Below are 26,794 nucleotides of genomic sequence, written 5' to 3' on the forward strand. Positions count from 1 at the left end.
GATATTTCGACTTTTATGAGATGTGCATTCTTCAACCGTTAATCAAAGGCAATCCTTGCTGAGGACAGTCATCAAGATCCTCTCTTTTAAAACACTTTGATTTAACAGAACATGATGGCGGCGCTACAAAATATTGTTTAATGTCACAGGTCTTTTTTCTAATTGTTAAAGCGCCACCTGTTGGAAACTACTGATATTACATTCTAATACTCTGAAACACTTATATCAGAAAGGTAAGAAAAGTTATGTGCTCATCCACAAACGGGGCTTCCCAGGTGGCCCAGTGGGTAAAGAATCTGCCTGCAGAAGACCAGGAGACTCGAGTTTGAAACCTGGGTCGGGAAGATCTCCTGGAGAAGGTCATGGCAACCCACTCCAGTATTCTTGCCTGGAGAATCCTATAGACAGAGGAGCCTGGTGGGCTACAGTCCATTGGGTTGCAAAGAGTCAGACATGACTAAAGTGACTGAGCACAGCACATCCAAAAAAGAGAATCTAAATTCAAAAGGCAAATAATGAAAATGGTACCAGCAAAGCACTCTCTTCTGACAGTATTACCACAGTCCAATTGCACAATTTATTACCTCTATACAACACTAGATAAAGATCTAGAAACTCTATTATACTATTCAGCAGGAATATTTTTTAATGACATGAATATCTACAAAAATATAGAAAAATCAATATTGCTTTAATAGACTGAGAATTTATAGGAGGTTCTCAGCTTAAGAATGTGTTGTCTTTTAAAAGCTGGTGTGTAAGCCAGATATTTGAAAACACATCTTCCAAGAAAGTGGCATTATGTAGGCTAGTTAAACCGACAGTCTTCACAACTTACTTAAACCAGGATGCACAGCCTTGTGTGTGTGTGAAGTTGCTTTGGCCATGTCCAACTCTTTGCAACCCCATGGACTGTAGACCACCAGGCTCCTCTGTCCATGGAATTCTCCAGGCAAGAATACTGGAGTGGGTTGCCATGCCCTCCTCCAGGGGATCCTCCCAACCCAGGGATTGAACCCGTGTCTCCTGAGGCTCCTGTACGGCAGGCGATTCTTTACCACTGAGACACCGGCGAAGCCCCTGCTTATATGCACAGCCTTGCAGTATTATTATATAGTTTCTTAATGTCATTCATAGCATTGCTTCTTTGGCACCCTGAATTCTGAATTTTAATTTGAGATGCCTAGGCTGGAACTCCTCTGGCCCTTTCCAAAGGGAGCAAGCAAGGAGGAACACCAGGATTAAGGGCAATAGGTAAAAAAAGAGCAGGGTAGAATAATTTACTCCCTACAGACATCAAGAGCCTCTTGATAAGGGTGAAAGAGGAGAGTGAAAAACCTGGCTTAAAACTCAATATTCAAAAAACTAAGATCATGGCATCCAGACCCATCACTTCATGGCAAATAGACGGGGAAAAAGTGAAAACAGTGACAGATTTTATTTTCTTGGACTCAAAAATCACTATGGATGGTGACTGTAGCCATGAAATTAAAAGACACTTGCTCCTTGGAAGAAAAGCTATGACAAATGTAGACAGCACATTAAAAAACCGAGTTACCATTTTGCTGACAAAGGTCCACATAGTCAAAGCTGTGGTTTTCCAGTAGTTGTGTACAGATATGAAAGTTGGACTATAAAGAAGGCTGAGCGCTGAAGAACTGATGCTTTCGAATTATGGTGCTGGAGAAGACTCTCGTCCCTTAGACTGCAAGGAGATCAAACCAGTCAATCCTAAAGGAAATCAACTCTGAATACTCATTGGAAAGACTGATGCTGAAGCTCCAATACTTTGGCCACCTGATGTGAAGAGCTGACTCTTTGGAAAAGATGGGAAAGATTGAGGATAGGAGAAGATGATATCAACCTCGAATGAGATGGGTGGGTGGTATCACCGACTCAGTGGACATGAGTTTGAGCAAACTTCGGGAGATATGGAAGGACCAGGAAGCCTGGTGTGCTGCAGTCCATGGGGTCATACAAAGAGTTGGACACAACTTAGCAACTGAACAACAGACATGTATCTGCATAAAAGGCCTTACTTTAGATCAGACTCTCCTTAAATGTTCTGAACTGGGACCAAAGACAAAGTTCATTAATCTCACTTCACTCAAGAAGGACTAGAAAGATGATAAAAAGTTGTTGACATGGAAGAGCTCAACCTGTGGTGAAAAGGGACAAGTAAATGACAAGCACCTCAATTCATTAAGTGTTATAACGAAGATGTGAATAAGCAAGGGCCCCTGGGAACATAAAGGAGGGGGAGACCCAGCCTAGACAGCCTAAAAAAGGCTTCATAGTAGCACAGATTCATTTGAGCTCAGACTCAGAATACTGGATACTGAGTATCCAGTGGGATACTGTCACTTGAGATTCTCCATCTGTCTGTCTCTGTCTTTTTACCTGCTCAGTCATGTCCAAGTCTTTGCGACCCCATGGACTGTAGCCTGCCACGCTCCTCCATCCATGGCGTTTTCCAGGTAAGAATACTGGAGTGGGTTGCCATTTCCTGCTCCAAGGGATCTTCCCAACCCAGGGAGGGAACCCAAGCCTCTTGTGTCTCCTGTGTAGCAGGTGGATTCTTTACCGCTTGAGCCATTGAGGCTAGTTCACCACTATCCCTATAGATACAGGTTTATTGTTAATCAAGGTATTTTAAGAAATAATCAGTGTATTAATCAAACTGGAAGTCTTCTCCAAAGAGTCAAACATTTTAACATAACCTTTTTCCACTCACTGACAGTTGTTAATGGTAAAGAGTGAAAACCAAACATCAGTTTTAACTGGCTGCAGGAAATGAAAGATTATTTCACTTAAAAAAGTTTTCTTAAAAAATTCATTAAGGTAATTCAAAAGTTTTAAATGTTTATCTCAGCAAACAACTTGGGAGCTTGCTCTGATTTCCCCTCCATTCTGACATAGCCCCAAATAGATAAGGCTGTCCCACCTTAAGAAGACATGATTCTAAAAAGTTGTATATGAGGAAATCTTGAATATATTGTCATTTAAAATCCACAAGGGGAATTAGGTAATCAAAGAAACCACACAGTAAATATATTTCCATGAAATCAAAATCTTTTAATAATACGAATTTACCCTCAGTTTCATTATTATATTTTTCACCCCAAAAAGTTCACATACAGAGTTTTTACAAAGTGGTATTCTGGCAGTTGATATCATAATGACACTGCATATTAACACTCTGTATTGAAGAGGTATCATAAAAATCGCATGGCACATTATTTGCTAAGAAGTAGCACAGTAACAATTGGGAGAAGGTTCCTAGGTTTACTGTACTCTACTTGACGGCTTCTATGGTACTCACAGTTGTATCTCAGGATTTCTCAAGTGCTGCCCCACCCATTTTTCCCTTTCCTAAAAGGCCACAAAGCTTGTGGACAATAATTGGCTCAGCACATCAGATGCCTCAAAATGAGGAAAGCTACTCCCAACCACCCTGGGCTGCCCCTCCTCCTGACTACCTAGCCCATCCTGGACAGCCTGAGTCTGGCTCACACACAAGTATCTGCCCAATCCTGCTTTCCCACCTGTGCTTCTAACAGCCCAGGATGCGCCCCATACCTTGTCTCCCTGACACTAACAGGTATTGGGCCCGAAACACACAGAAACACAATCCTAGCCTCGGCTTCTGCTCTATTTTGGCATTTCCACTTTTGATACATTATTTTAATATTCCTTTTAAAATCCAACTGGATCAAACCCAATGCTATGGAGTGTTCACTCTGATAAGTTTTCAAGTGTCCCAAAGCCGTAGGCTCTGCTTTATCCAGGTGACAGTTCCCAGCTTCCCAGGAAACCTCAGGGGGATGTGTATGCCTTCTTCTCCAGCTACAAGACTGCAGAGTGGGTCTCCTGCAGGTTCTCCTCAAGCTTCAGTCCCAGGTTGTCAATTCCAATGCTAGTGACTGGTGGTACACTGCTTTCAGCTGGCTCTGCCGTGCGGGTCGGGGTGGAGCAGTACAGGATGAACCCCACCATGATGACCGTGAAGGACAGGATGTAGAGTCCTGAAAACTAGGAGGAGAGGATAGGCTATGGATAGTGCTCTCTCACATACACATATCTTTGCTGCTGCCTTCTGTCCACTGAGTTTGGAGAGTTACCTTCTCATAATCTTTTTATCTGAAAGTTGTCCAGGGAGATACTAAGGACCAAAACTGTCCCAAGTATGTGTACTGGTGAATGTGTGATCTCTGCCAACATTACCCAGCCCATCAGTCAACTGGGTAAAAAATCTTAGATCTCTAGGAATCGACCTCTTGCCTTTCTCTGCAATAATACAGCTACATCCCACCTCACAACCAGTCCCACTTACTTAGTGGAGAGACTAAAAAGAAAGACCCAGATTTGGACCCTAGACACAACACATAACAATGGCATGAAACAATAAGAAAACAGAATGGGTTGGAGAAGGAAAAGAGAAATAAAATAAGGGAGAAGAAAAAGTGAGAGACATTCCCAGGGTAGAAAGAGAAACGAAATAGGTTTTGAAATGAGTATTACATAGATTGCTGGTCACCTCCAGCTGTGGGCTTCTACAGGTCACCATTGGTTTCAACATGTTAATGTTTCATAGATGCTCAATTACTTCTTAACCTTAAACTTTTAGAACCCTGGAATAGCCAGGGCCCTCCCCAAAGCTGGAAGGCCTCCAATGGATTCAATGATGATGTAAAGCCAGTGATCATTTCAAGCAGAGCAGGAGCCAAACTAATTTCCTCCATGGGTTTCATTTTGGATCCAATCTCAGCACAGCACCCAGCACATAGCTAGTACTGAATAAATGTGGTGGTTTTTTTTTTGGCGGGGGAGTGGGGTTCAGGGTGGGGGAAGTGATTCAGAGAAGATTAAGGGATAGTTAAAGCTATTTAGAGTACCCTAAACTTTTGAAGTTGGTATCATAAAAGTCAATTGTGCTCTCCCATAGAATGTTCATTTTTAACTGTAAGGAAACCTAAGTAACTTATTCAAAACATGTTCTGCTTGATTTGGAGGTTTTAAATGTTTATAAGAAAAAAAGTCTTGTTCCTCTTAAGAAGTATTAATTGCCCAGTCATGTCCGACTCTTTGCAACCCCATGGACTGTAGACCACTAGGCTCCTCTGTCCACGGAATTCTCCAGGCAAGAATACTAGAGTGGGTAGCCATTCCTTTCTCCAGAGGATCTTCCTAATCCAGGGATCGAACTCAGGTCTCCTGCATTGCAGGCAGATTCTTTACCATCTGAGCCTCTAGGTGATTAAATGGAGGCACTTTTATTAGAAGAGAGAGACTCTGAGAGAGTGAGATAATAAGTCTCCTAAATTAAAGGCTCTTACCTTTTTTTTAATTCTACCCTTTGTGTCTGGACCTATACAGGAAGTTTCTGTGGCTACTCTGTTCGGTGAGTATTTACTAAAGATCAGTCCAGGGGGATGGAGTCTGACACCAATGAAGGTAGAAATTTTTAACATCTTCTTCAACTGTTTCAAAATATCAGAGCCCAAGTTATCTTAGATGCTACACTTTTTTAAATTGGTGATATATTGAGTTATGATCCTTTACTTAAAATTTTCTTCTAAAATCCTAGGTATCTTCCTTATGTTCTGTATGATTTCCAACCTCTGTAATTTACTCTGAAGATCACAGTGGACCTCCTCTTTCCTTTACTTGACCAAAAAGAATAAAATCTGATCTGAGTTAAAAGTGAGCTGCTAGACATGCAGGGACAAAGAAACACGAAGCAAAAGAACTGCAAAGGAATTTGTTGTTTGCATGTTCCATTTTGAAAACAATAGTGTAAATCATATGGGCAAAAAAATGACACACAAAAAGGCTTTTTCTCATTAAAGTTAGTAGCAGTTAAAGAGCAAATATCTACATTTAGGGAGCTTATAATAGGTAGCGACAAGTGTATTTGCACTTTGAAGCTTTTATTTCTTTAAGCTTACTTCCTCCTTGGACATTATTTTACTTACGAGGGAAAGGTAAATGTTAAACTACTAATGCTATCTCAATATGTTTAGTTTAAAAAAAAAAAGCACAGGTGAGCCAGGCCACAAGTTATACCGCAGAGCTTTCAAGCTTTCTCTGGTAGCCGTCACCTGGCCTTGAACTGCAGAATAAAATCACCCTGGTCCTCTAGAGGTAGCCATGTGAAATGCAATAACACCAGCACAGAACAGCTAACACACTTGAAAGGCTTGCTTTGTACCCCTTAATGATTGTTATCACAGGAAAGAACCTAAGGCCATCAAGATCACTGTTCTGATTCACTCTGACATCTGTCACTTTTTAATGATGCCACCAAAAAGCTATAAATACTTCTTCAGGCTTAGTTCGTGAATACCACAACCAGCAGGTTTTTTTTGCAAAGACAACAGCTATTTCCTATGACATAATCTTGAAAAGCAAAAATGGTTTACGCTTCTCAAGCAGAAATTTCTCGGAACACACTGAACTAGGCATTCTGAGTTCATGGTCAATTCCTGGGAATAGTGTCAATCAACACCATGTAATTTCCACCCAGATCTCAAACTTTGTAAGGATAAAGAAATACAGTTGCTATACCCAGCTAAAAGTAACATTACCAAGCAACAGCTGACATTCTATTTGTTCAAATGATTGTAGTAGCAGGCAGTTTAACAAGCTTTATGCTATGGAAAGATAGATTTCTAAGGCAGTAAGAAATTCTTGCTAAGGAGATGAGAAGGTTTTATTTTGGAATCTAAAATTTTAAAGAAATCCACTGCTTCTTTTACACCAAACAAGTGTTCTTATTTGAACAAGATCTATTTGCTCACCTTATAGCCAAACAGAAAGAGTCCGAAGAAAAGACTGTAGAGGTCAGCTGTCAGGATGCCCAGGTTGACAGAAGTGGCACTGGTGACTTTGATCACCAGTGGCATGAAGCTATACAGGCAAAACATACAGAGGGCAAACGCTACAAATAGCAGGGCTGTGGGGGGAAAATGGAATATCCAGTGTTAAAGGAAGAAATCAAAAGATAAAGGACAAAGCTTGCCTGACGTAAAATCCCCTGATCCTTTAACATACTGTCCACAAAGTCCCTCGTTAACAGTAAGCATTACAAATGAGACATACAAAGTTCTCATGTGATGTAGATGAAGAACTTAAAAAACCCAACAGAGTGTTAGATGATCAAGGCCATAGAATCTTGCTTACGGTGTAAGTTAACAGCTCTTTTCACTCCACGCTATCCACACCTGCCCGGAGAGGTGCCAATGATAAAAGGCATCATGGTTGGACACGATTTGTGTGGTTGAGTAAAGTATTCTTAGGGCATCAAAGGCGGTTGTTAGGGTCTTAACTTTTGTTCATCCCATAAGAGAGCTAGTCACGTGGGTGCTGAGTACTAAGTATCTCTGCTTCACAATCGCTTCTCCAACCTCACTCAACACACACACAGTACACACACAGGAAGTCTAAGTTATTTACTTGAATGAAATCATCCAAGCATGGTAAATGAATTTCAATTCAGTGACACTCATGCACTACTTTTTTCCATCCATAAGGTTCAAATCTTCCCTGACTGTCCCACTACTGCTTTCTTCTGTTGTTTATCTGTGCAGATGCTTAAGACTATCCAATGAGAGGAGTAATGCAAGGTGGTAGTGACTACACACCATCGGATTATTTAAGTTAATACTTCACTGACCATATCAGGCAGGCAATCTTCACAAGAAGTCTGAGGACACGAAATACAGATCTAGTTGAAAGCTAGTGTGACCAAAGGTCAGTCTTATTCTGAATTCCGAGTAAAGAAAGGTTATTCTTGAAGGTAAAGATTAAGGATTAACTTTTACGGGGGTTCATTTACAAGTTCTCAGAGAAAACCTGACATAAACCACTATAGTTTTCTGTGTACTAAATTACTCTGTGATTTTATATAAAAATGCCTAAATAGTATTATTAAAATATTTCTTGGTGTGTGTCAGGGAAAAGACTAAAAAAAATTACTATATATATATATATATATACATACCAATTTTCCAGTCCCAGTGAATGCTGGCAATATCCTTATATTCCACAATCAATCTGTGATGAAAACAAGAGGTCACAGAGACATCTTGATATAAATTTTCACTGTTTTATAAACAAGTAAGTTGCTTCAAGCTTTAAGTACTTCACTTTAAGTGCTTCAGCTTTTAAGGTGATGAATTATGTTGACTTTTGGTTTTCATAAAATATTTAAAAAAAAACTATCTTTAATTAAATGACAAAGAATAAAACTCAAAGGAGTCCATAAACACATGTTTGACACCCCTAGAAGCACTGTTTAGTGGTAGTCAGCTACAGGAGGGAAACATGATATTATGAATAGGAAGTTAATATTTTCCAGGAATAACTGAAAAAGAAAGTCTTCACTGGTAATATAAAGTCTAATGATATTATAAGCAGGAATCTTAAGCATCAAACGTGTAAAAAAAAATGAGGCATAATTACTGACATTTCAACAATCTTCTAATAGATATTTAGCAAGTTACTAATTTCAAATATGAATTTAGGCCGAATAAACAATGAATGTTAGTAGCTGGAAACTAATCATCTATGACATATTTGCTGATTTTGTTTTTAAGGATATGTTTAGAATCTTACAGCTGTATGCCACTGATAATTGTTCCAAATAAGCCCACCATTCCTAAAAACTCCTTTCTGCTCAGCTTCTTCACGATGTATTCTTCACACACATTAGAAACAGCATAGAGGGAAGCTCCAAGAAGGACCAAGATGTCACCAATCAGTACATTATTACCTATAGAGAGATAAGCCATAAAAAGGGATACATTGTCACTAGGGAAAACTCTCCAGCTTGCTTCCAGAAGTTTATCTGGCTCATAATCATCTAAATAAGATTTTACAGAAGAAGAAACCCTGATTTTTAAAAGTTTAAAGACTCTTACTCTTCTCATTTTCTGGCACAATTCTGCTTTCATTTTTCTTGTTTTGGATCTTCAGAAGACTAACAGATTGGAAGATGGTGGTGTATACCATAATGTAAGGCCCCAGAAAATGATTCTATGACATGGGAAATTAATGGAGTTTATTAATAGGAATTCACTGATAACTACAGGGAAGCAAGGTGATTTTCTCAATTAAAGGAGACACTGAAGTCGCTTGCAGATTGGGGAAATTCATAGACCTTATTTGGATTTTATAATATGAACTATCTCAACCTTGACATAAAGAATATCAAAATGTTCTCATCTACAGAGTAACTGAAATAGAAGTCATTTAGTGAACACAATGTCTCCTTTTTGATGGAAACAAAATCTACAGTAGGGTTTCCAGCAACTAATCTAAATGTATGGGCCAAAAGAAGATTATTGCAAATATATAAAGAAAGGTCTCTCTCAGGACACAGAACAAACTAGTGTGACAAAAAGTAAGGACTCTGGGCAGGTAGGAACATAGACTGCTTTGTTGAAGTGGTCATAGTAGCAGAAGCAAACAAATCTGAAAATAAAAATTTTAAGATAGGTAATCAGGACATGTTCTCTGCCGTTTACTTTATCTTTGCAAAATAAAAGTGAAGACATAAGCAAACTGTCTTCTGTGACTACACCAGAAACAAGTAACACAGTCTCACCTGTATTGTCTTCCCTCCCTGCTAATATGTCTGCACCAACCATAGTTCCTACACCCAACAGACAGACAGCCACAGCAATGAAGTGGATCACTCTGTATCTTGCATAAAGAACAAACCACGAAAGAGCCATCAACACAGGAATCCCAAAGCAATCCAAAAGCTGCATGAAAGGAGAAATAAATACCTTAAAATATCTCTCATTAGTGAAAAGATGACTAATAACAGAAATCGGTGTTTATTGAGCATTTATTATTGCCAGCCCTGTACTAAATGCTTTATCTGGATGAACTCATTTAATCCTCACAAGAACTCTATGAAACTGGAACTTCAACCTCCGTTTTATCCGTGAGGAAACCAAAGGCACAGAGAGGTTAAATGAGTTGCCCAAAATTACACAATTAAAAGTTTGGGAGTCAGTTGATGAACCCAGGAATTCTGCCCAACGGCCTATGCAATTTACTTCTGTATTCTCACTTGTGTTTGTCCTTAAGTCCAGTAGACATGTACCAATTCAGTCAATAAATATTGAAGTACGTGATATGTGGGAGACACTAATGGAGGAGGTGGAATGTAGAGAACAAGAGAGGTACAAAGTGGAGGATTTAGAAACTAGACAGAGAAAAATAGCATAACCAATGTTTAATTGCAGTTGGGCTTAAGAACAACAGAAAGAGCAGGTTATTATGAGAAAGCAAACAGACACCGTTTCCCTGACAAAGTGTCCAACCCCACCATGTAAGACAGATACTTGCTCACAGCAAATACTCTCGCTCATCTTCATCATATACTCCTCCACCACCTGTTGATCCTGGGTCCAGAAAATACTTGCTACACCCCTGATATTGCCAGTCTGAAAGGCAGGGGGATTAAGAGTGCCAAAATTATAGTAAATCCAAAATCTTTGCAAGATAAAGGAAAAAGAGATTTCATTCATTCGATTCTCAAAGGCACACATTTGTAGACTGCATTCAAGGATAAAATATATTCCTTTTACTAATAATGTTCCTGATGTTGCTATTTGATTGCTCATCCTGTTCTTTTTTTAACCTTGTCCCTGATGTGCTCTGTATCTATTTAGTCTAGGACAAGGCAGGCCCCTAAATCTCAGCAGCTTGTTTGATCCTGTCCACTGTTGTTTACTGATTGCCTTTCATTGCAATGTCAGGTATAGGAATGGGCACTTTGCCTTCTGTTATTTATTCCATCTATAGAACTCTAATCTCTTAAGTGCTTTATTGAGCCTGCCTGAATAACAAACCATTAAACGATGCAAATGATAATAGCTTGTCCTGGAAGATACCAAAAGAATCTAGCCATAGTGAAGTAATAAAATCGAAACTATATTTCTTAGACAAAAAAAGTAGACAAAAATCACTCTAAAAACTATCACAGAACACTCTCTATCCTCAAATTGTGTCTTAAAATCAAACTTAAACCTCCTCTATTTTTACCATTTTTGGTGGGCAATGACTGGCCATATAAAGGAGGCACCTACATCTTGGTAAGAGCTCCCAAGGCCTCAGGCTCCAGCCCTGCCATTGACCAGCTGTGTGATCTCCAGCTAGTCAACTCTTGAGTCAAAATCTGAAATCAAGAAGTCAGACCAAATGATCTCATGGTACCTGGCCACTCTAAAGTTCCATGACTTCTAATCTGGTATCTATTACAGTCAGTCATTTATCTAAACTGAATCTTATCAAAATGTATTCCTGGTGACAGATGCCTTCTGCTTGATGCTTTTAGTTCTAAGAACCATCTATTTAATTTAACCTTTAAAAATTATTGGCTAGATTTCTAATTTAAAAAAATAGATATGCAACAAGCAACAAAGGTCTACTGTGTGACATGGGGAACTATAGTCAATATCTTGTAATAACCTATAATGGAAAATAATTTCAAAAATAACGTGCGTATAAATGAATCAAACACCAAAAAAAATTCTACTTTTTGAAATTAAGTAATGTTTATCTTTTTGCCAGGTTCTCTAAATGTCCTATGAACATCTAATAACAACATATGAGATACAAAATTTTAAATATATTTGTGTAGGATATGATTAATACAAATTAATTAAATATAAACCTATTATATTTAAATTATTAATGACATCATTCAAGATGCTCCTATTCTTATTTTTTCTGCACTTGATAAAATATTCTCAGAGAAATGTTAATATGTCTCACTATGATTATATTTTTTTCTTTTCCTTTATATTTCTTCTGATTTTTCCTTTATGTATCTTTGTTTCTTTGTTGATAAGATATCTAATGGTTTATGATATCTATCTTCTTTGTGAATTGCTCCTTTTATCATTAAAAATATTCATCTTTGCTTTAAAAAAATTATTATATAGACACAAGAAGTAAGAACCTAGAATGAGGGGGAAGGATGGATATAAACATGAATCAGACTTTGTTAGTGATACAATGGAGTATACTCTATAGAGAAGAAAATGAAATCAAATTAGGCCTTTGAGAAGGGGCTTTGAAAAGGATGCATTCTAGAAATAATACAGCAACATGAGAGAAGCTGGCTATGGGTAGGGAATGTGTAGATGTGGCAAGTGAAATGAGAAGTAACATGAGTGGAAAGCTAGGCCAGCAATGTGGCACACATCATGAACCACTGCATTAGTATTTACAATTACAGAATCCTTGAAGGAAGAGAATCCTTAAGAAAGAGGTTCCAAGACCATCCAATTATACTTCCACCCTCTCAGGGGGAATTCCCTGGTGGGCCAGTGGTTAGGACTCTGTGCTTCCACTGCAGGGGCACTGGTTCCATACCTGGTTGGTAAACTAAGATCCTGCATGTTGTGTGTCTATAAAGAAACAAACAAGCAAACTTCCACCCTTTCAGATTAACCAGACTAGAGGTTTACTCAAGGAGATAATCTGATTGAAGAATTCCAATGGCAGGCACTCTTCACTGCTGGAAGGAGGTTTAGTTGTTAGATGCACTTGTTATAATATGGCTTCCTAGGACCATAAGTACTTAATTTTTGACAACCAAATGCTTAGTTTTTTCTAAGAGGCTAGGATGAAAGAAATTGTTTGAGATTAGTTTAAGGCGTGAACTTTAGTCATAAAACCTCAGTGTAAGTATTTTGCTTAGCTCTGTTTAGACCTGTACCAATTCAAAACTTCTAATCATCATCTGTCACAGATCAAAATTTCTGGAAATTATAATCAAGCAATTAAATTGTGTGTGAGATCACAGGTAGATGTGACTAGAAAAATGCCATTTTCTGTATTTGTTGTTGTTTACTCACTAAGTTGTGTATGACTCTGCAACTCCATGGAACGCAGCATGCCAGGCTTTCCTGTTCTTCGCTATTTCCCAGAGTTTGCTCAAACTCATGTTCATTGAGTCGGTGATGCCATGCAACCATCTCATCCTCTGTCACCCCCTTCTCCTCCTGCACTCAATCTTTCCCAGCATCAGGGTCTTTTCCAATGAGTCGGCTCTTTTATATAGAGTACATTTTCTATATACTTACACTCTTATTATTCATTGCTAAAAGTACACTTAATACTATTTGTGATGAATGCATCTTCTAGGTAACTCCTGGTCTTAATTTCTATGAAATTCTGAGTTTTTCATGTGCCTCTTATGATGTCTGTCTTACAAAAGATTTCCTATCTTTCCCACCAGGCTCCTCTGTCCATGGGATTTTCCAGGCGAGAATACTGGAGTGGGTTGTCATTTCCTTCTACAGGGGATCTTCCCGACCCAGGGATGAAACCCGCGTCTTCTGCTTGACAGGCAGATTCTTTTTACCACTGAGCCACCTGGGAAGCCCAGAGGACAATGCTTAGCACAGTATTAAAAAGCATTCTGGTAATAATAGCATTTAATGCATATTCACATCAGAAAAATACTGAGTTTCATTAATCATTCATCTTTCTCTTTAAATCTTCAATTTTTCATGTTCCTTAAATTTGGAGATAAGACCGTCTCTGTTTTATAGGAAAAAGTGAAGCAACAGGAATTCTCTGGCGGTCCAGTGGTAGAGACTCTGTGCTTTCACTGCTGAGAGCACAGGTCCAGTCTCTCCTTGGTTGGGAACTAAGATTCTATAAGTTATACAGCACAGCCAAAAAAAAAGATGCATCCAAAGTCATAAATTCAGGGACCTCCCTGGTGGTCCACTGGCTAAGACTCTGCGATTCCAATGCAGGGAGCTCAGGTTTGATCCCTGATAAAGAAAATAGATACCACATGCTGCAACCAATTTTTTTTTTAAGTCATAAATTCAGTAAACTGTGAAGTCTAAACCTGACATGGGAATCTATTTTACTTTCATCTCCATTTACAACACATTTTATTGTTAGCGATAAGGAGTCAGTGTTACGATACATCCCACAGTTTGCTAACGTTAAGACAACTCTTTTCTTTTTTTAGGGTGTGTCACATAGCTTGCTGGATCTTGGTTCCCCGATCAGGGATCAAACTCAGCCACAGCAGTGAAAGCCCAGAATCCTAACCACTAAGGCCACCAGGGATCTCCCTAATGTTAAGACAACTTAATCAGTCGTCCTCAACTCCACCATGTTGAAAAGTACTGCAATGTAGGAACATTTTTCTTTCAATCTAATGAGAATAACCTAGAAAAGGAATAGATATAAGTTTTACTTTTGGCTACCACCTTTACCCAAAATGTCTAATGCCCTCTTAGACAACAGACAACAAAAAGACAACAACCTATTTGTTGTCTTAGATATCCACTTTACTTGTAAGACTCCAACTTTTCTGGGACACAATAGTATATTCACTTTATATGCCATTTTTAAGCAACACACAAAATAGAACTCTTGCCAATATCACAGCATCGATTGCCAACTAAGTATTTATGTTTACTTGGTAGCAACTGTTCTATTCATCTATAGCATTAGCATTTTGGGAACAGATTAACTTCTACATGTTTTCACTAATTTCAGGAAGCCTTTCTCATTAGCACACATGCTCCACTGGAAAACAGATAGCATCCACTGTTTTTAGTTTTTTTCTGAGTGAACAGGTTCTTAGGCAAATTAGCTGAGCACATATGAGTTCAGATTCCTCTCTTAAAGTTATAAAATCCAAACTGGTCAGAGGACTCCTTCTTACCTGGACACTGGTTAGAGTTGTGTACTGGTATGCTCTGACAATCAGGTAATTAGCTTCTACATCTGCTAGTCCAAGCAGGATGTACTTCCACCATTTCTTTTTCAAGATGCATAAAAGATTATCACTACCTGGTTAAAAGAAATCTAGATTAGGACACGTTACTTGAAAATTATTCCATGCATGTTAATCTAGAGATAGTGAAAGCTAGTGTTTGTGCTGGGCTGTGCTTGGTCGCTCAGTTGTGTCTGACTCTGTGCGACCCTACAGACTGTAGCCCACCAGGCTTCTCTGTCCATGGGGATTCTCCAGACAAAAATACTGGAGTGGATTGCCATGCCCTCCTCCAGGGGATCTTCCCGACCCAGGGACCGAACCCAGGTCTCCTGCATTACAAGCACATACTTTACCACTATGTACATTGAACATGGTCCCTCCTAATGTCCATTTCTCATAACTCAAACTCCTGCAACAGCTCAGCAGTCAGTCAGATTTTTTTCTAGTATGAGGCCCAAGCTAAGGTGTCATCATAGACCAAGTGCTCAATGAAAACATCAAAGATAAAGGAAGTAAGAGTGGTTAAATTTGAATTCCTTTTTCTTTCCTACTGCAACAGAAATATAACATCCAGATCATCCTAGGAAATGAAATGTGTTCTAATAAATTTATCAAACAGACCAAAACTCTGTTTGTGGTCATTCTTTAGGGAAAGATCTGCTTTCAACAGGAAATTAAGCCAGTGGTAAGTTTGGAAAAACAACTTAGTGGCATCTAAATTCTATTTATTCAAGTTAACTATGAATCCATTCTTTGGAGAATCTACCATCACAAGGAGATATAGAGTTGGCAGATATACAAGAAGACTTTATGGGTAAGATAACCTGCAAAGAAACAAAGGTAGAGAGAATCATAGTCAAATTCTGTTATTGTTGTCACTCAGTTGTGTCTGACTCTTCACAACCCCATGGACTGCAGTACGCCAGCCTTCCCTGTCCTTCACTATCTCCCAGAGTTTGCTCAAACTCATATCCATTGAGTCCATGATGCCATCCAACTATCTCATCCTCTGTTCCCCGCTTCTCCTCCTACCCGCAATCTTTCCCAGCATCAGAGTCTTTTCCAGTTAGTCAGCTCTTTGCATCATGTCACCAAAGTACTGGAGCTTCAGCTTCAGCATCAGTCCTTCCAATGAATTATTCAGGGTTGATTTCCTTTAGGATTGACTGGTTGGATCTCCTTGCAGTCCAAGGGACTCTCAAGAGTCTTCTCCAACACCACAGTTCAAAAGCATCAATTCTTCAGTGCTCAGCTTTCTATATGGTCCAACTCTCACATCCATACACGACTAGTGGAAAAACCATAGCTTTGACTATACGAACCTTTGTCAGCAAAGTAATGTCTCTGCTTTTTAATATGCTGTCTAGGTTGGTCATAGTTTTTCTTCCAAGGAACAAGTGTCTTTTAATTTCATGGCTACAATCACCATCCTCAATAATTATCATTAAATCCCAACTAGCAGGAATATCCTGAAAACACAGTCTTCCTAACATGAGATAGCATGGAAGGCATCTATTAATAATAACCATCCCTTGCGGGATTTCAATGACTTATTTATGTATCATTTTTTTAGTGGTAAAGAATCTGCTAGCAATGGAGGAGACAGGGGTTCAATCTCTGGGTCAGGAAGAACCCCTGGAGAAGGAAATGGCAAACCACTCCAGTATTCTTGCCTGAGAAATCCCATGGACAGAGGAGCCCGGTGGGCTAAAGTCCATGGGGTCGCAAAGTCAGACAACACTTAGCAACTAAACACAATAATAACCATCCCTTAGAGGGACTTCACTGATACATTTACAAATCATACTGACTTCCTAAAGGCCAGTTCTTACAGAGAGGAGCAAATTCTGGGGCTATTAACCACGACACACCAGTTCTATTTCCAGCTTCTACAGCTCTTGCCAAATTTGGTGCTTTCCCCTTAGGATATTTTCCCCTTCTCACAATTGGCTTCCACTTTCTTTCAAAAGTAAGTTCTTTATCCTGACATATAGGAATACCGTTGATGTATTAATGTTCATATTAAAACCACCACACTTGTAATTTTATCACATGCTTTAAATGTGATTAAAATGGTAGTATTCCACCCTCCCAGTCTGGGTTACCCATTGTCTTTACACTCTTGAAATCAATCTTGTGATAAGATGTTAATTTCTTGTTTTGTTTCTCTCACATTTACAGGCAGTGGTGCTCTACTTAGCATTCTCCACTTAGCTGGAAATATGTATTTTGGAAAGTGAGGTTCTTAACTTTTTAGGTGTTTTTAATACTGTCTTTTAAATTGATCAACCACAGGCGAGAAAAAAGGTGTAACTTATAATGGCATTTACTTTTTTTTTTTTTTGACAAATCCTATGTTACAGGTTGATGCTACTCATTTTAATAAACAATTTCAGAGAGCTATACATAAATCTCTAGTACTAACTTCATAGAATTCGGGGTGTCATACCTTTCTAGTGACTTTTATAAAAAAAGCAGTAGTTTCCTGTTCTTGGTTTTGGTTTGGGCTCATGTTTTATTTTTTGAATGTATAGAGCCAAATATTTTTGTGAAGATAATTTGTTAAAAAGGTAATTTGACATACCTGATTGAAATGCCAGCATCACTGTATAAATTAGAAACAGCAAACAATAGTTGATAAAGCTCTGAAGCATGGGGGTATTCACTTTATATCTTTCTGCCAAATACTGGCTGGTGATGGCTGTCCCACATATACACAAGGATAACATCTGACCTAAAGCAATTGTTTTCAAAATATTCCTGGAAAATAAAGGAGAAAATAAGAGTTACTGGTAAATAATTTATGTATTTCACACGCACACACACATTTTTTTAGGGCTAAACAAAAAGGAAAATGCTAATAATTCCAGGTGACTATTTATTTCATTTTATCACTTACTTCATATGCACAAAAAGTGTTGGATTTTCAGCGACTACAATTTTATTCTCTTATATTTCTAACTTCTCCCACAAAAATACATATTCCCCCAGTTCACTGATGATCTATTTAGAGATCATCTTGGTTACTTAGTAGCAGTGGCCACAGGACTGGAAAAGATCAGTTTTCATTCCAATCCTTAAGAAAGGCAATGCCAAAGAATGTTCAAACTACCGCACAATTGCACTCATCTCATATGCTAGTAAAGTAATGCTCAAAATTCTCCAAGCCAGGCTTCAGCAATATGTGAATCGTGAACTTCCAGATGTTCAAGCTGGTTTTAGAAAAGGCAGAGGAACCAGAGATCAAATTGCCAACATCTGCTGGATCATCGAAAAAGCAAGAGAGTTCCAGAAAAACATCTATCTCTGCTTTATTGATTATGCCAAAGCCTTTGACTGTGTGGATCACAATAAACTGTGGAAAATTCTGAAAGAGATGGGAATACCAGACCACCTGACCTGCCTCTGGAGAAACCTGTGTGCAGGTCAGGAAGCAAAGTTAGAACTGTACATGGAGCAACAGACTGGTTCTAAATAGGAAAAGGAGTACATCAAGGCTGTATATTGTCACCCTGCTTATTTAACTTCTATGCAGAGTACATCATGAGAAACGCTGGGCTGGAAGAAGCACAAGCTGGAATCAAGATTGCTGGGAGAAAGATCAATAACCTCAGATATGCAGATGATGCCACCCTTATGGCAGAAAGTGAAGAAGAACTAAAGAGCCTCTTGATGAAAGTGAAAGAGGAGAGTGAAAAAGTTGGCTTAAAGCTCAACATTCAGAAAACTAAGGTCATGGCATCCAGTCTCATCACTTCATGGGAAATAGATGGGGAAACAGTGGAAACAGTGACAGACTTTATTTATATTTTGGGGCTCCAAAATCACTGCAGATGGTAACTGCAGCCATGAAATTAAAAGATGTTTGCTCCTTGGAAGGAAAGTTAAGACCAACCTAGACAGCATATTAAAAATCAGAGACAATACTTTGTCAACAAAGGTCTGTCTAGTAAAGGCTATAGTTTTTCCAGTGGTTATGTATGGATGTGAGAGTTGGACTATAAAGAAGGCTGAGGGCCAAAGAATTGATGCTTTTGAACTGTGGTGTTGGAGAAGACTCTTGAGAGTCCCTTGGACTACAAGGAGATTCAACCAGTCCATCCTAAAGGAGATCAGTCCTGAATATTCATTGGAAGGACTGATGCTGAATCTGAAGCTCCAATACTTTGGCCACATGATGTAAAGAGCCGACTCACTGGAAAAGACCCTGATGCTAGGAAAGATTGAGGGCAGAAGAAGGGGACGACAGAGGATGAGATGGTTGGATGGCATCACCGACTCAACGGACATGAGTTTGGGTAAACTCTGGGAGCTGGTGATGGACAGGGAGACCTGGCGTGCTGCAGTTCATGGCGTTGCAAAGAGTCAGACACGATTGAGCAACTGAACTGAACTGATTACTTAGCTATGTCACGTATTATTTGAATGGTGTGTGTGTTATTTTTTAAAACTCAACTTTAACTCTAGTTTTAAAGTTTTTCTGTTCATTAAATGTTTAACATTTTCTTATCCTTTCATTTTCCCAGAGACTTGGTTTCTTCAACTAGAAGCAGAGACTTTCAGTGTTACCTACATGTTAGAGTCACAGAGCTTTTAAAAATATTAATACCCCAGATTGCACCTCAGACCAATTATATTGTCACCTCGAGGGGTGGGTCCAGGGATCAGTGATGTTCAGAGCTCCCCAAGTAATCCCAAAAGCAGCCAAGACTGTGAATCACCACTTCAGAGACGTGTACTTTGTATCCAGAGTAGAATAAGATCTAGAGCTTACCCTTCTGCATTTTAAAAGAGAAGTACCTTAGCAACCAACTAAAAATTGCAGAAAGCAAACCACACAAACCACTTTTTTTTGTTACAGAAAGCAATCTTATAACAGTGGTACAAGTGAAAAAGGGCTGAGAGAGCACAGAGGTTAATTCTGAATGAGGGAGTTAGCAGGCAGAGGGAAAACTGAGAAAAGTTTTATGTAACGGATGATTTTTCAGTTAGATTTGGATGTGTATAAGAGGTTTCTAGAGGAAGAAGTAGGGAGAAGGGAATCCAAGAAGTAACTGTAGGCCCAAATGTAGAAGCACAAACATGCAATGGTAGGTTGTGGAAGCAAGTGGTCTATGCCTAGGGCACAAGTGCAAAGAGCTGTGGGCAAGAAGCCTGGAAAAGTAACTGGAGGCCAGGCTGTAAATGGTAACTCTGGTGACCAAAAGGCAGACCAAAGGTTAGAAAATCAGTATAAAGATCCATGGCTGAGCTAAAGCTACAGCAATGTGAATGTTAAGTAGAGAATGATATGAAAGACTCACAGAGCCTACTGATCCATTGTATCTCAGGTGAGTGAAGTGAAAGTTGCTCAGTTGTGTCCAACTCATTGTGACCCCATGTACTGTGCAGTCCATGGGATTCTCCAGGCCGGAATACTGGAGTGGGTAGCCTTTCCCTTCTCCAGGGGATCTTCCCAACCCAGGGATTGAACCCAGGTCTCCTGCATTGCAGGCGGATTCTTTACTAGCTGAGCCAGAAGGGAAGCCCAAGCATACTGGAGTGGGTAGACTATCCCTTCTCCAGCAGATCTTCCCGACCCAGGAATTGAATCAGGGTCTCCTGCATTGCAGGTGAATTCTTTCCCAACTGAGCTATCAGGGAGGAGGTATTAAAAATGATGTCTGGGTTTCTAGACTAGACAACTGGATGGATATGAGGTTGCTGACCAAGTCAGGGAATATAGGATGAGATGTAGGTTTAGGAAAGGGAGAGTATGAGTTCAGTGTGAGAGCACTAGAAGTTGAGGTGGCTGGAATGTCTAAGAAAAAAACATTAAGACATTTGTGACAGGCAGACTCTAAGATGGCCACAGTGAATCTCTGTTTCTGGATAGCTCTGTTCTGTGTAATCTCTTCCATTTGAACATGAGTTGGATCTTTAATTTGACTCTAACCATTAGAATTCAAATAAAATAATGGGATACCAGACTGTACAACACAGAGAATACACCCAACATTTTATAGTTACTACAAATGGAGTAAAACCTTTAAAAATTGTGAATCATTACATGGTACAGCTGTAATTTATATACTATTGTACATCAACTATACTTCAATATAAAAAAAACCCCAGGCTGCCACTTCCATGAATACATTAGATGAGGTTATAACTTCCATCTTGCTAGCCAACTCTACTGATTCTCTTCCTTACTGGTTCTAATCAAACAAGCTGCTATATAAAGAGGCCCACATGGCAAGGAACAAATGGTGGCCTCTGGTCAACAACCAGTAAGGAATTGAGACCCTGAGTCCACCAGTCTCCAAGGAAATAAATCTCGCCAACATCAACACAAGCTTGGAAGCATTTTCTCCCCAGTCGTGGCTTCAGATGAGACTCCATCCCTGGCCAACATCATGACTGCAGCCTTATGAGAGATCTGAAGCGGAGAGCAGAGCTAAGCCATGCCCAAATTCCTCATCCATCAAAACTATAAGATAACAAGTGTATTGTTTTAAGCCACTAAATTTGAGGCAATTTGTTATACAGTAGCAAGAGATAAAAAATACAAAGTTGAAACTCTGAACTTCAGAAAGACTATATCTATATCTGTTTTGCTCTCCACTACATATCCAGTGCTAGCACTTTGCTGTCACTCAATAAATATTTGTCAAGTGAATGTAAATAGATAAAGAAATTACCAGATATGCCCAAACATATGGTCACCTCAAATATAAGACACTTTCCCACTTGTCCTATGAAGTGTAATAGTCGAAGAAAGACAACACATTACGAAAGTGCCATGATACAGAAACTAAGAGTACAAAAATATTTTAAGAAAGATGATATCAACAATACAACAGCCAAAACCTAAAGAGACAGAAAAAGGGTCATCATGACTAAACAGACACAGTTGAAATGGCAAGCTGGAAGCTCCTAGATAGCTTGGAAAGAAAGCTTTTTGTTAGTGGTAGTAACTAAAGTCAGATTTCAGTGGGCTGAGTGAGTAGAATATCAGTAAATTAATGCACCAAAATTTCTTGCCAAGAGAATGCATTGGTCATAACAAACACTCTCTTCCAACAACACAAGAGATGACTCTATACAGGGGCATCACCAGATGGTCGATACTGAAATCAGATGAATTATATTCATTACAGTCAAAGACTGAGAAGCTCTATACAGTTAGCAAAAACAAGACTGGGAACTGACTGTGGCTCAGATCATGAACACCATACTGATTTCAATAAAATTCAGACTTGAAGAAAGTAGGGAAAATCACTAGGCCATTCAGGCATGACCTAAATCAAATCCCTTATGATTATACAGTGGAAGTGACAAATAGATTCAAGGGATTAGATCTGATAGAGTCTCTGAAAAACTATGGACAGAGGTTTGTAACATTGTACAGGAGCCGGTGATCAAAACCATCCCCAAGAAAAAGAAATGCAAAAAGGCAAAATGGTTGTCTGAGGAGGACTTACAAATAGCTGAGAAAAGAAAAGAAATGAAAGGCAAAGGAGAAAAGGAAAGATATATCCATCTGAATGCAGAGTTCCAAAGAATAGCAAGGAGAGATAAGAAAGCCTTCCTAAGTGATCAATGCAAAGAAATCGAGGAAAACAATAGAATAGGAAAGACTAGAGATCTCTTCAAGAAAATTAGAGATACCAAGGGAACATTTCATGCAAAGATGGGCACAATAAAGGACAGAAATGGTATGACCTAACAGAAGCAGAAGATATTAAAAAGAAGAGGCAAGAGTACACAGAAGAACTGAACAAAAAAGGTCTTAATGACCCAGATAACCACGATGGTGTGGTCACTCACCTATAGTCAGACATCCTGAAGTGTGAAATCAAGTGGTCCTTAGGAAGCATTACTACAAACAAAGTTAGTGGAGGGGATGGGATTCCAGCTAAAGTAATTCAAATTCTAAAAGATGATGCTGTGAAAGTGCTACACTCAATATGCCAACAAATTTGGAAAACTCAGCAGTAGCCACAGGACTGGAAAAGGTGAATTTTCATTCCAATTCCAAAGAAAGGCAAGGCCAAAGAATGTTCAAACTACTGCACAATTACAGTCATTTCACGTGCTAACAAGGTCATGCTCAAAATACAAGGTAGGCTTCAACAGTATGTGAACCAAGAACTTCCAGATGTTCAAGCTGGATTTAGAAAAGGCAGAGGAACCACAGATTAAATTGCCAACGTCTGTTGGATCACAGAAAAAGCAAGGGAATTCCAGATAAACATCTTCTTCTACTTCATTGACTACATTAAAGCCTTTGACTGTGTGGATCACAACAAATTGTGGAAAATTCTTCAAGAGATGGGAATACCAGACCGTATTGCCTGAGAAACCTGTATGAAGGTCAAAAAGCAACAATTAAAACCAGACATGGAACAATGAACTGGTTCAATATTGGGAAAGGAGTACATCAAGACTGTGTATTGTCACCCTGCTTATTTAACTGATATACAGAGTACATCATGTGAAATGCCAGCGCGGATGAATTGCAAACTGGAATTAAGATTGCCAGGAGAAATATCAATAACCTCAGATATGCAGATGATACTACTCTAATGGCAGAAAGCAAAGAAGAACTAAAGAGCCTCTTGATGAAAGTGAAAGAAGAGAGTGAAAAAGCTGGCTTAAAACTCAACATTCAAAAAACAAAGATCGTGGCATCTGGTCCCATCACTTCATGGCAAATGGATGGGGAAAACAGTGGAAACAGTGACAGACTTTATTTTCTTGGGCTCCAAAATCACTGCAGACAGTGACTGCAGCCATGAAATTAAGACACTTGCTCCTTGAAAGAAAAGCTATGACCAACCTAGACAGTGCATTAAAAAGCAGAGACATTACTTTGCTGACAAAGGTTCGTATAGTCAAAGCTATGGGTTTTCCGGTAACCACTAACAGATGTGAGAGTCAGACCATAAAGAAATCTGAGTGCAGAAGAACTTATGCTTTCAAACTGTTGTTCTGGAGAAGACTCTTGAGAGTCCCTTGGACAACAAGGAAATCAAACCAGTCACTCCTAAAGAAATTAACGTTGAATATTCATTGGAAAGATTGCTGCTAAAACTTTGGCCACCTGATGCAAAGAGCTGACTCACTGGAAAAGGCCTTGATGCTGGGAAAGATTGAGGGTAGGAGTTGAAGGCCCAAGAGAGGATGAGATGATTGAATGGCATCATCAACTCAATGGACATGAGTTTGAGCAAACTCTGGGAAAAATCATCAACTCAATGGACATGAGTTTGAGCAAACTCTGGGAAAAATCATCAACTCAATGGACATGAGTTTGAGCAAACTCTGGGAAAAATCATCAACTCAATGGATATGAGTTTGAGCAAACTCTGGGAAAAATCATCAACTCAATGGACATGAGTTTGAGCAAACTCTGGGAAGTAGTGAAGAACAGGGAAGCCTGGCGTGCTGCAATCCATGGGGTTGTAAAGAGTCGGACATGACTGATCGATGGAACAACAATGCACCAAACATAAACAGCTCTATTTTTTTAAGAAGATGAAAAGGAGACTAGGAATGGGGAAAGAGTTTGAAGAATAAGCAGCAGTGTTGAGGACAAGTTTTCTGCCAGCTTGTTTTTTTAACTATTATCTTGTCTGTAGACCAAGGAAACTTAAACAAGATTGGGAGATGGGCAGAAGGCAATATGGTGAAAACTTAAAAGGAACTTAAAAATAATTAAAAGCGATGATGAAGACATATAGTTCATGGAAGTTTCAGGGAGCAGGACTGAGAATCCTGGAACTTTTATTTAAATGTTCTCTACATAAATACTTTCTTCCAGAGTTGCTCTTAGCAAAATAGAAAATACCAATACCACAGAAGACACAGAATATCTTTCTACGAATTTACAGTTTGGGGTTTGTTGTTGTTGTTGTTGTTGTATTTTTTGGAATATTTGTTTCAGTAATTTGCAATTAACCTCAAACAATCCCAACACAGGCAAAAATAAAAAGGGGAAGCTTGCTGGGTGAGACAACCCTAATTATAGAGCATCTACCATGTGCCAGGCCATGAGAATACAAAAACTGGATAGGCACTTTCTGTGCCTCAAAGGCTCAGAGACCACTGGGGATAAGCAGGCATTTAAACTAGTAACTAGGGCACAGACAGACAAGCACAAAAATAGGCTAGTTACCAAAACTTCATGAGTTCACTAGACAGGCACAGTAAGGAGAGATATCTCAAGCAGAAGGAATAGCAAGTACCAAGGCCCAGGGCTCTAAAACAACATGGCACATTCAGGGATTTCAAGTGAGTTAGTACAGCTGTAGCTCAGAGGATAGGAGAGAAAAACAGAGGCAGCAGATGATGGAAAAGTCAATAAAAGTGAGATCAAGAAAAGATCTAAAGTCAGTTCTAAAGCTGGTATCTTATCTGCTGGTGGCAAGCTCATTGAAATCTTCTCAATAGAAGGGAAAAAAGTGACTAGCAAGGAAGAAACTGGGCATGCCTGGGTGCCTATATGTCATAACACAGCACCAAAACCTTACTCTTAATTCCTGCCAAATTAAAGAGGAAATTTGTCAGAGGCAGGTCTGTCTAATAAAATACGCAGTTTTCTGAATCAGACATGTGGTAGATAACAATGTGGTTAATCAAGATCCCAAAGGCAAAAGGAAAATGCACATTTAGAAAAAAGAACAACTCCATTTTGGACATGCTGGATTTTGTTTAAATTATGAGACAGTCAAGAAGAAATATCCAATAGACAGTTTGGAGTTGGGATAAAAAGATTGGATTGGAGAAATAAATTTGGGAATCATGATCATAAAAGTGGTAATTGAAGTTGGGATATAAATGAGATCACTAAAACATATACCTAAAAATTGAAAAGAAAAGAGGGTAAAAAAGAAACACCCAGGGAAACAGCAACATTTAGTAGGCAGAGGAGGAAGAGGAATTAGAGATGCGGATGAAAAGGCATGGCCAGAAAGATGCAGGGAGAGACCAAGCAAAAAATACTGGAAGCAAGAGTAAGTGGCATTTCAAGCAAAAGTGCTCTACAGTTTGAACTGCAGCAAATTTCTCCTGTTCTTTCTTCTTTACTCTCCACAAACGCAATCTCTACACTATAGAGGAGTCAACATTTTGCATGTTAATCAGAACACCTCCCTGCATTGGGAGTGTGGGAGCGTGGCATCTTAGCCACTGGATCAACAGGGCAGTCCCATCATAGTTTAATTTTTAAGTTTTGAAATTTCTTATAGAATATTAAAATATAACAAAGTACAAAGCATAATTAACATGTACTTGTGTACCTACCAGGCAGCTTAAGACGTAAAATACTGGTGACATCAACATTCCCCCTTGTGTTCTCCCCAATATCTTAGCTCTCCTGAGATAAGTACTTTCTAGAACTTGGAATTTAACATCTCATGCATTTCCATATATTTTCATACTTATGTAAGTATCCCTGTGCAATATAAACAATTGTTTTGACTTTTAAATTTTTATATAAGCAGCATCACACTATCTGTATACTTTTTGCAACTTGCTGTTTTGAACAACACTGTCTCATTGATAATGATACATTAGTTCTAGTTCATTCCTTTCCACTCCTGTATAGTATTCCATTACGTGATTATATCACACTTCATGTATCCATTCTTTTATTGATTATTAGGTTGTATTCCAAATTTTTTTGCTTTTATAAACAATGCCTCTATAAATATTCATATGTATGTTTCTCAACATGCATATCTAAGTTTTTCTAGGTTTTATAAAATTTGTGCAAATGAGTTACTAACGTGTAATGTAAAATCTCCTCAGCACTCAGGATGGCCTGATGGGTAACACCTAGACATCTTCTGAAAGCAGTGAACTCAGAGTACCCTACAAATATAATAAGTTTCTATTTGTGTCATGAAGTTTAAAGGAATCATTTGCTTTAGAGATATATTTAATAGAATAATTGGTTTTAGAACATGTCTTCAGCTTTACTTATTTTGCTAAAATTCTCTTCAAAGGGTTATATTACTCCATGTAGCCTACTCTGTTACT

The 26,794-nt window shown here is 38.8% G+C and overlaps 1 protein-coding gene across 1 annotated transcript in view; it reads right to left on the minus strand.

Annotated features, from left to right (window-relative positions):
- Positions 1–3,050: 3,050 nt before the first annotated feature.
- SLC35F2 (solute carrier family 35 member F2) overlaps positions 3,051–26,794 on the minus strand; it is a 67,539-nt gene continuing 43,795 nt past the window's right edge. Inside the window, exons 3-9 of the mRNA XM_070767638.1 lie at positions 17,355–17,530; positions 14,717–14,844; positions 9,608–9,767; positions 8,617–8,773; positions 8,003–8,055; positions 6,801–6,955; positions 3,051–4,032 (exon numbers count right to left, since the gene is read on the minus strand). Of these exons, the coding sequence (XP_070623739.1) occupies positions 3,847–4,032; positions 6,801–6,955; positions 8,003–8,055; positions 8,617–8,773; positions 9,608–9,767; positions 14,717–14,844; positions 17,355–17,530 (1,015 nt within the window). The 3' untranslated portion in view covers positions 3,051–3,846. The remainder of the gene's footprint in view (positions 4,033–6,800; positions 6,956–8,002; positions 8,056–8,616; positions 8,774–9,607; positions 9,768–14,716; positions 14,845–17,354; positions 17,531–26,794) is intronic.

This window comes from Bos indicus, chromosome 15, assembly GCF_029378745.1.
Source record: "Bos indicus isolate NIAB-ARS_2022 breed Sahiwal x Tharparkar chromosome 15, NIAB-ARS_B.indTharparkar_mat_pri_1.0, whole genome shotgun sequence".
Taxonomy (NCBI): domain Eukaryota; kingdom Metazoa; phylum Chordata; class Mammalia; order Artiodactyla; family Bovidae; genus Bos; species Bos indicus.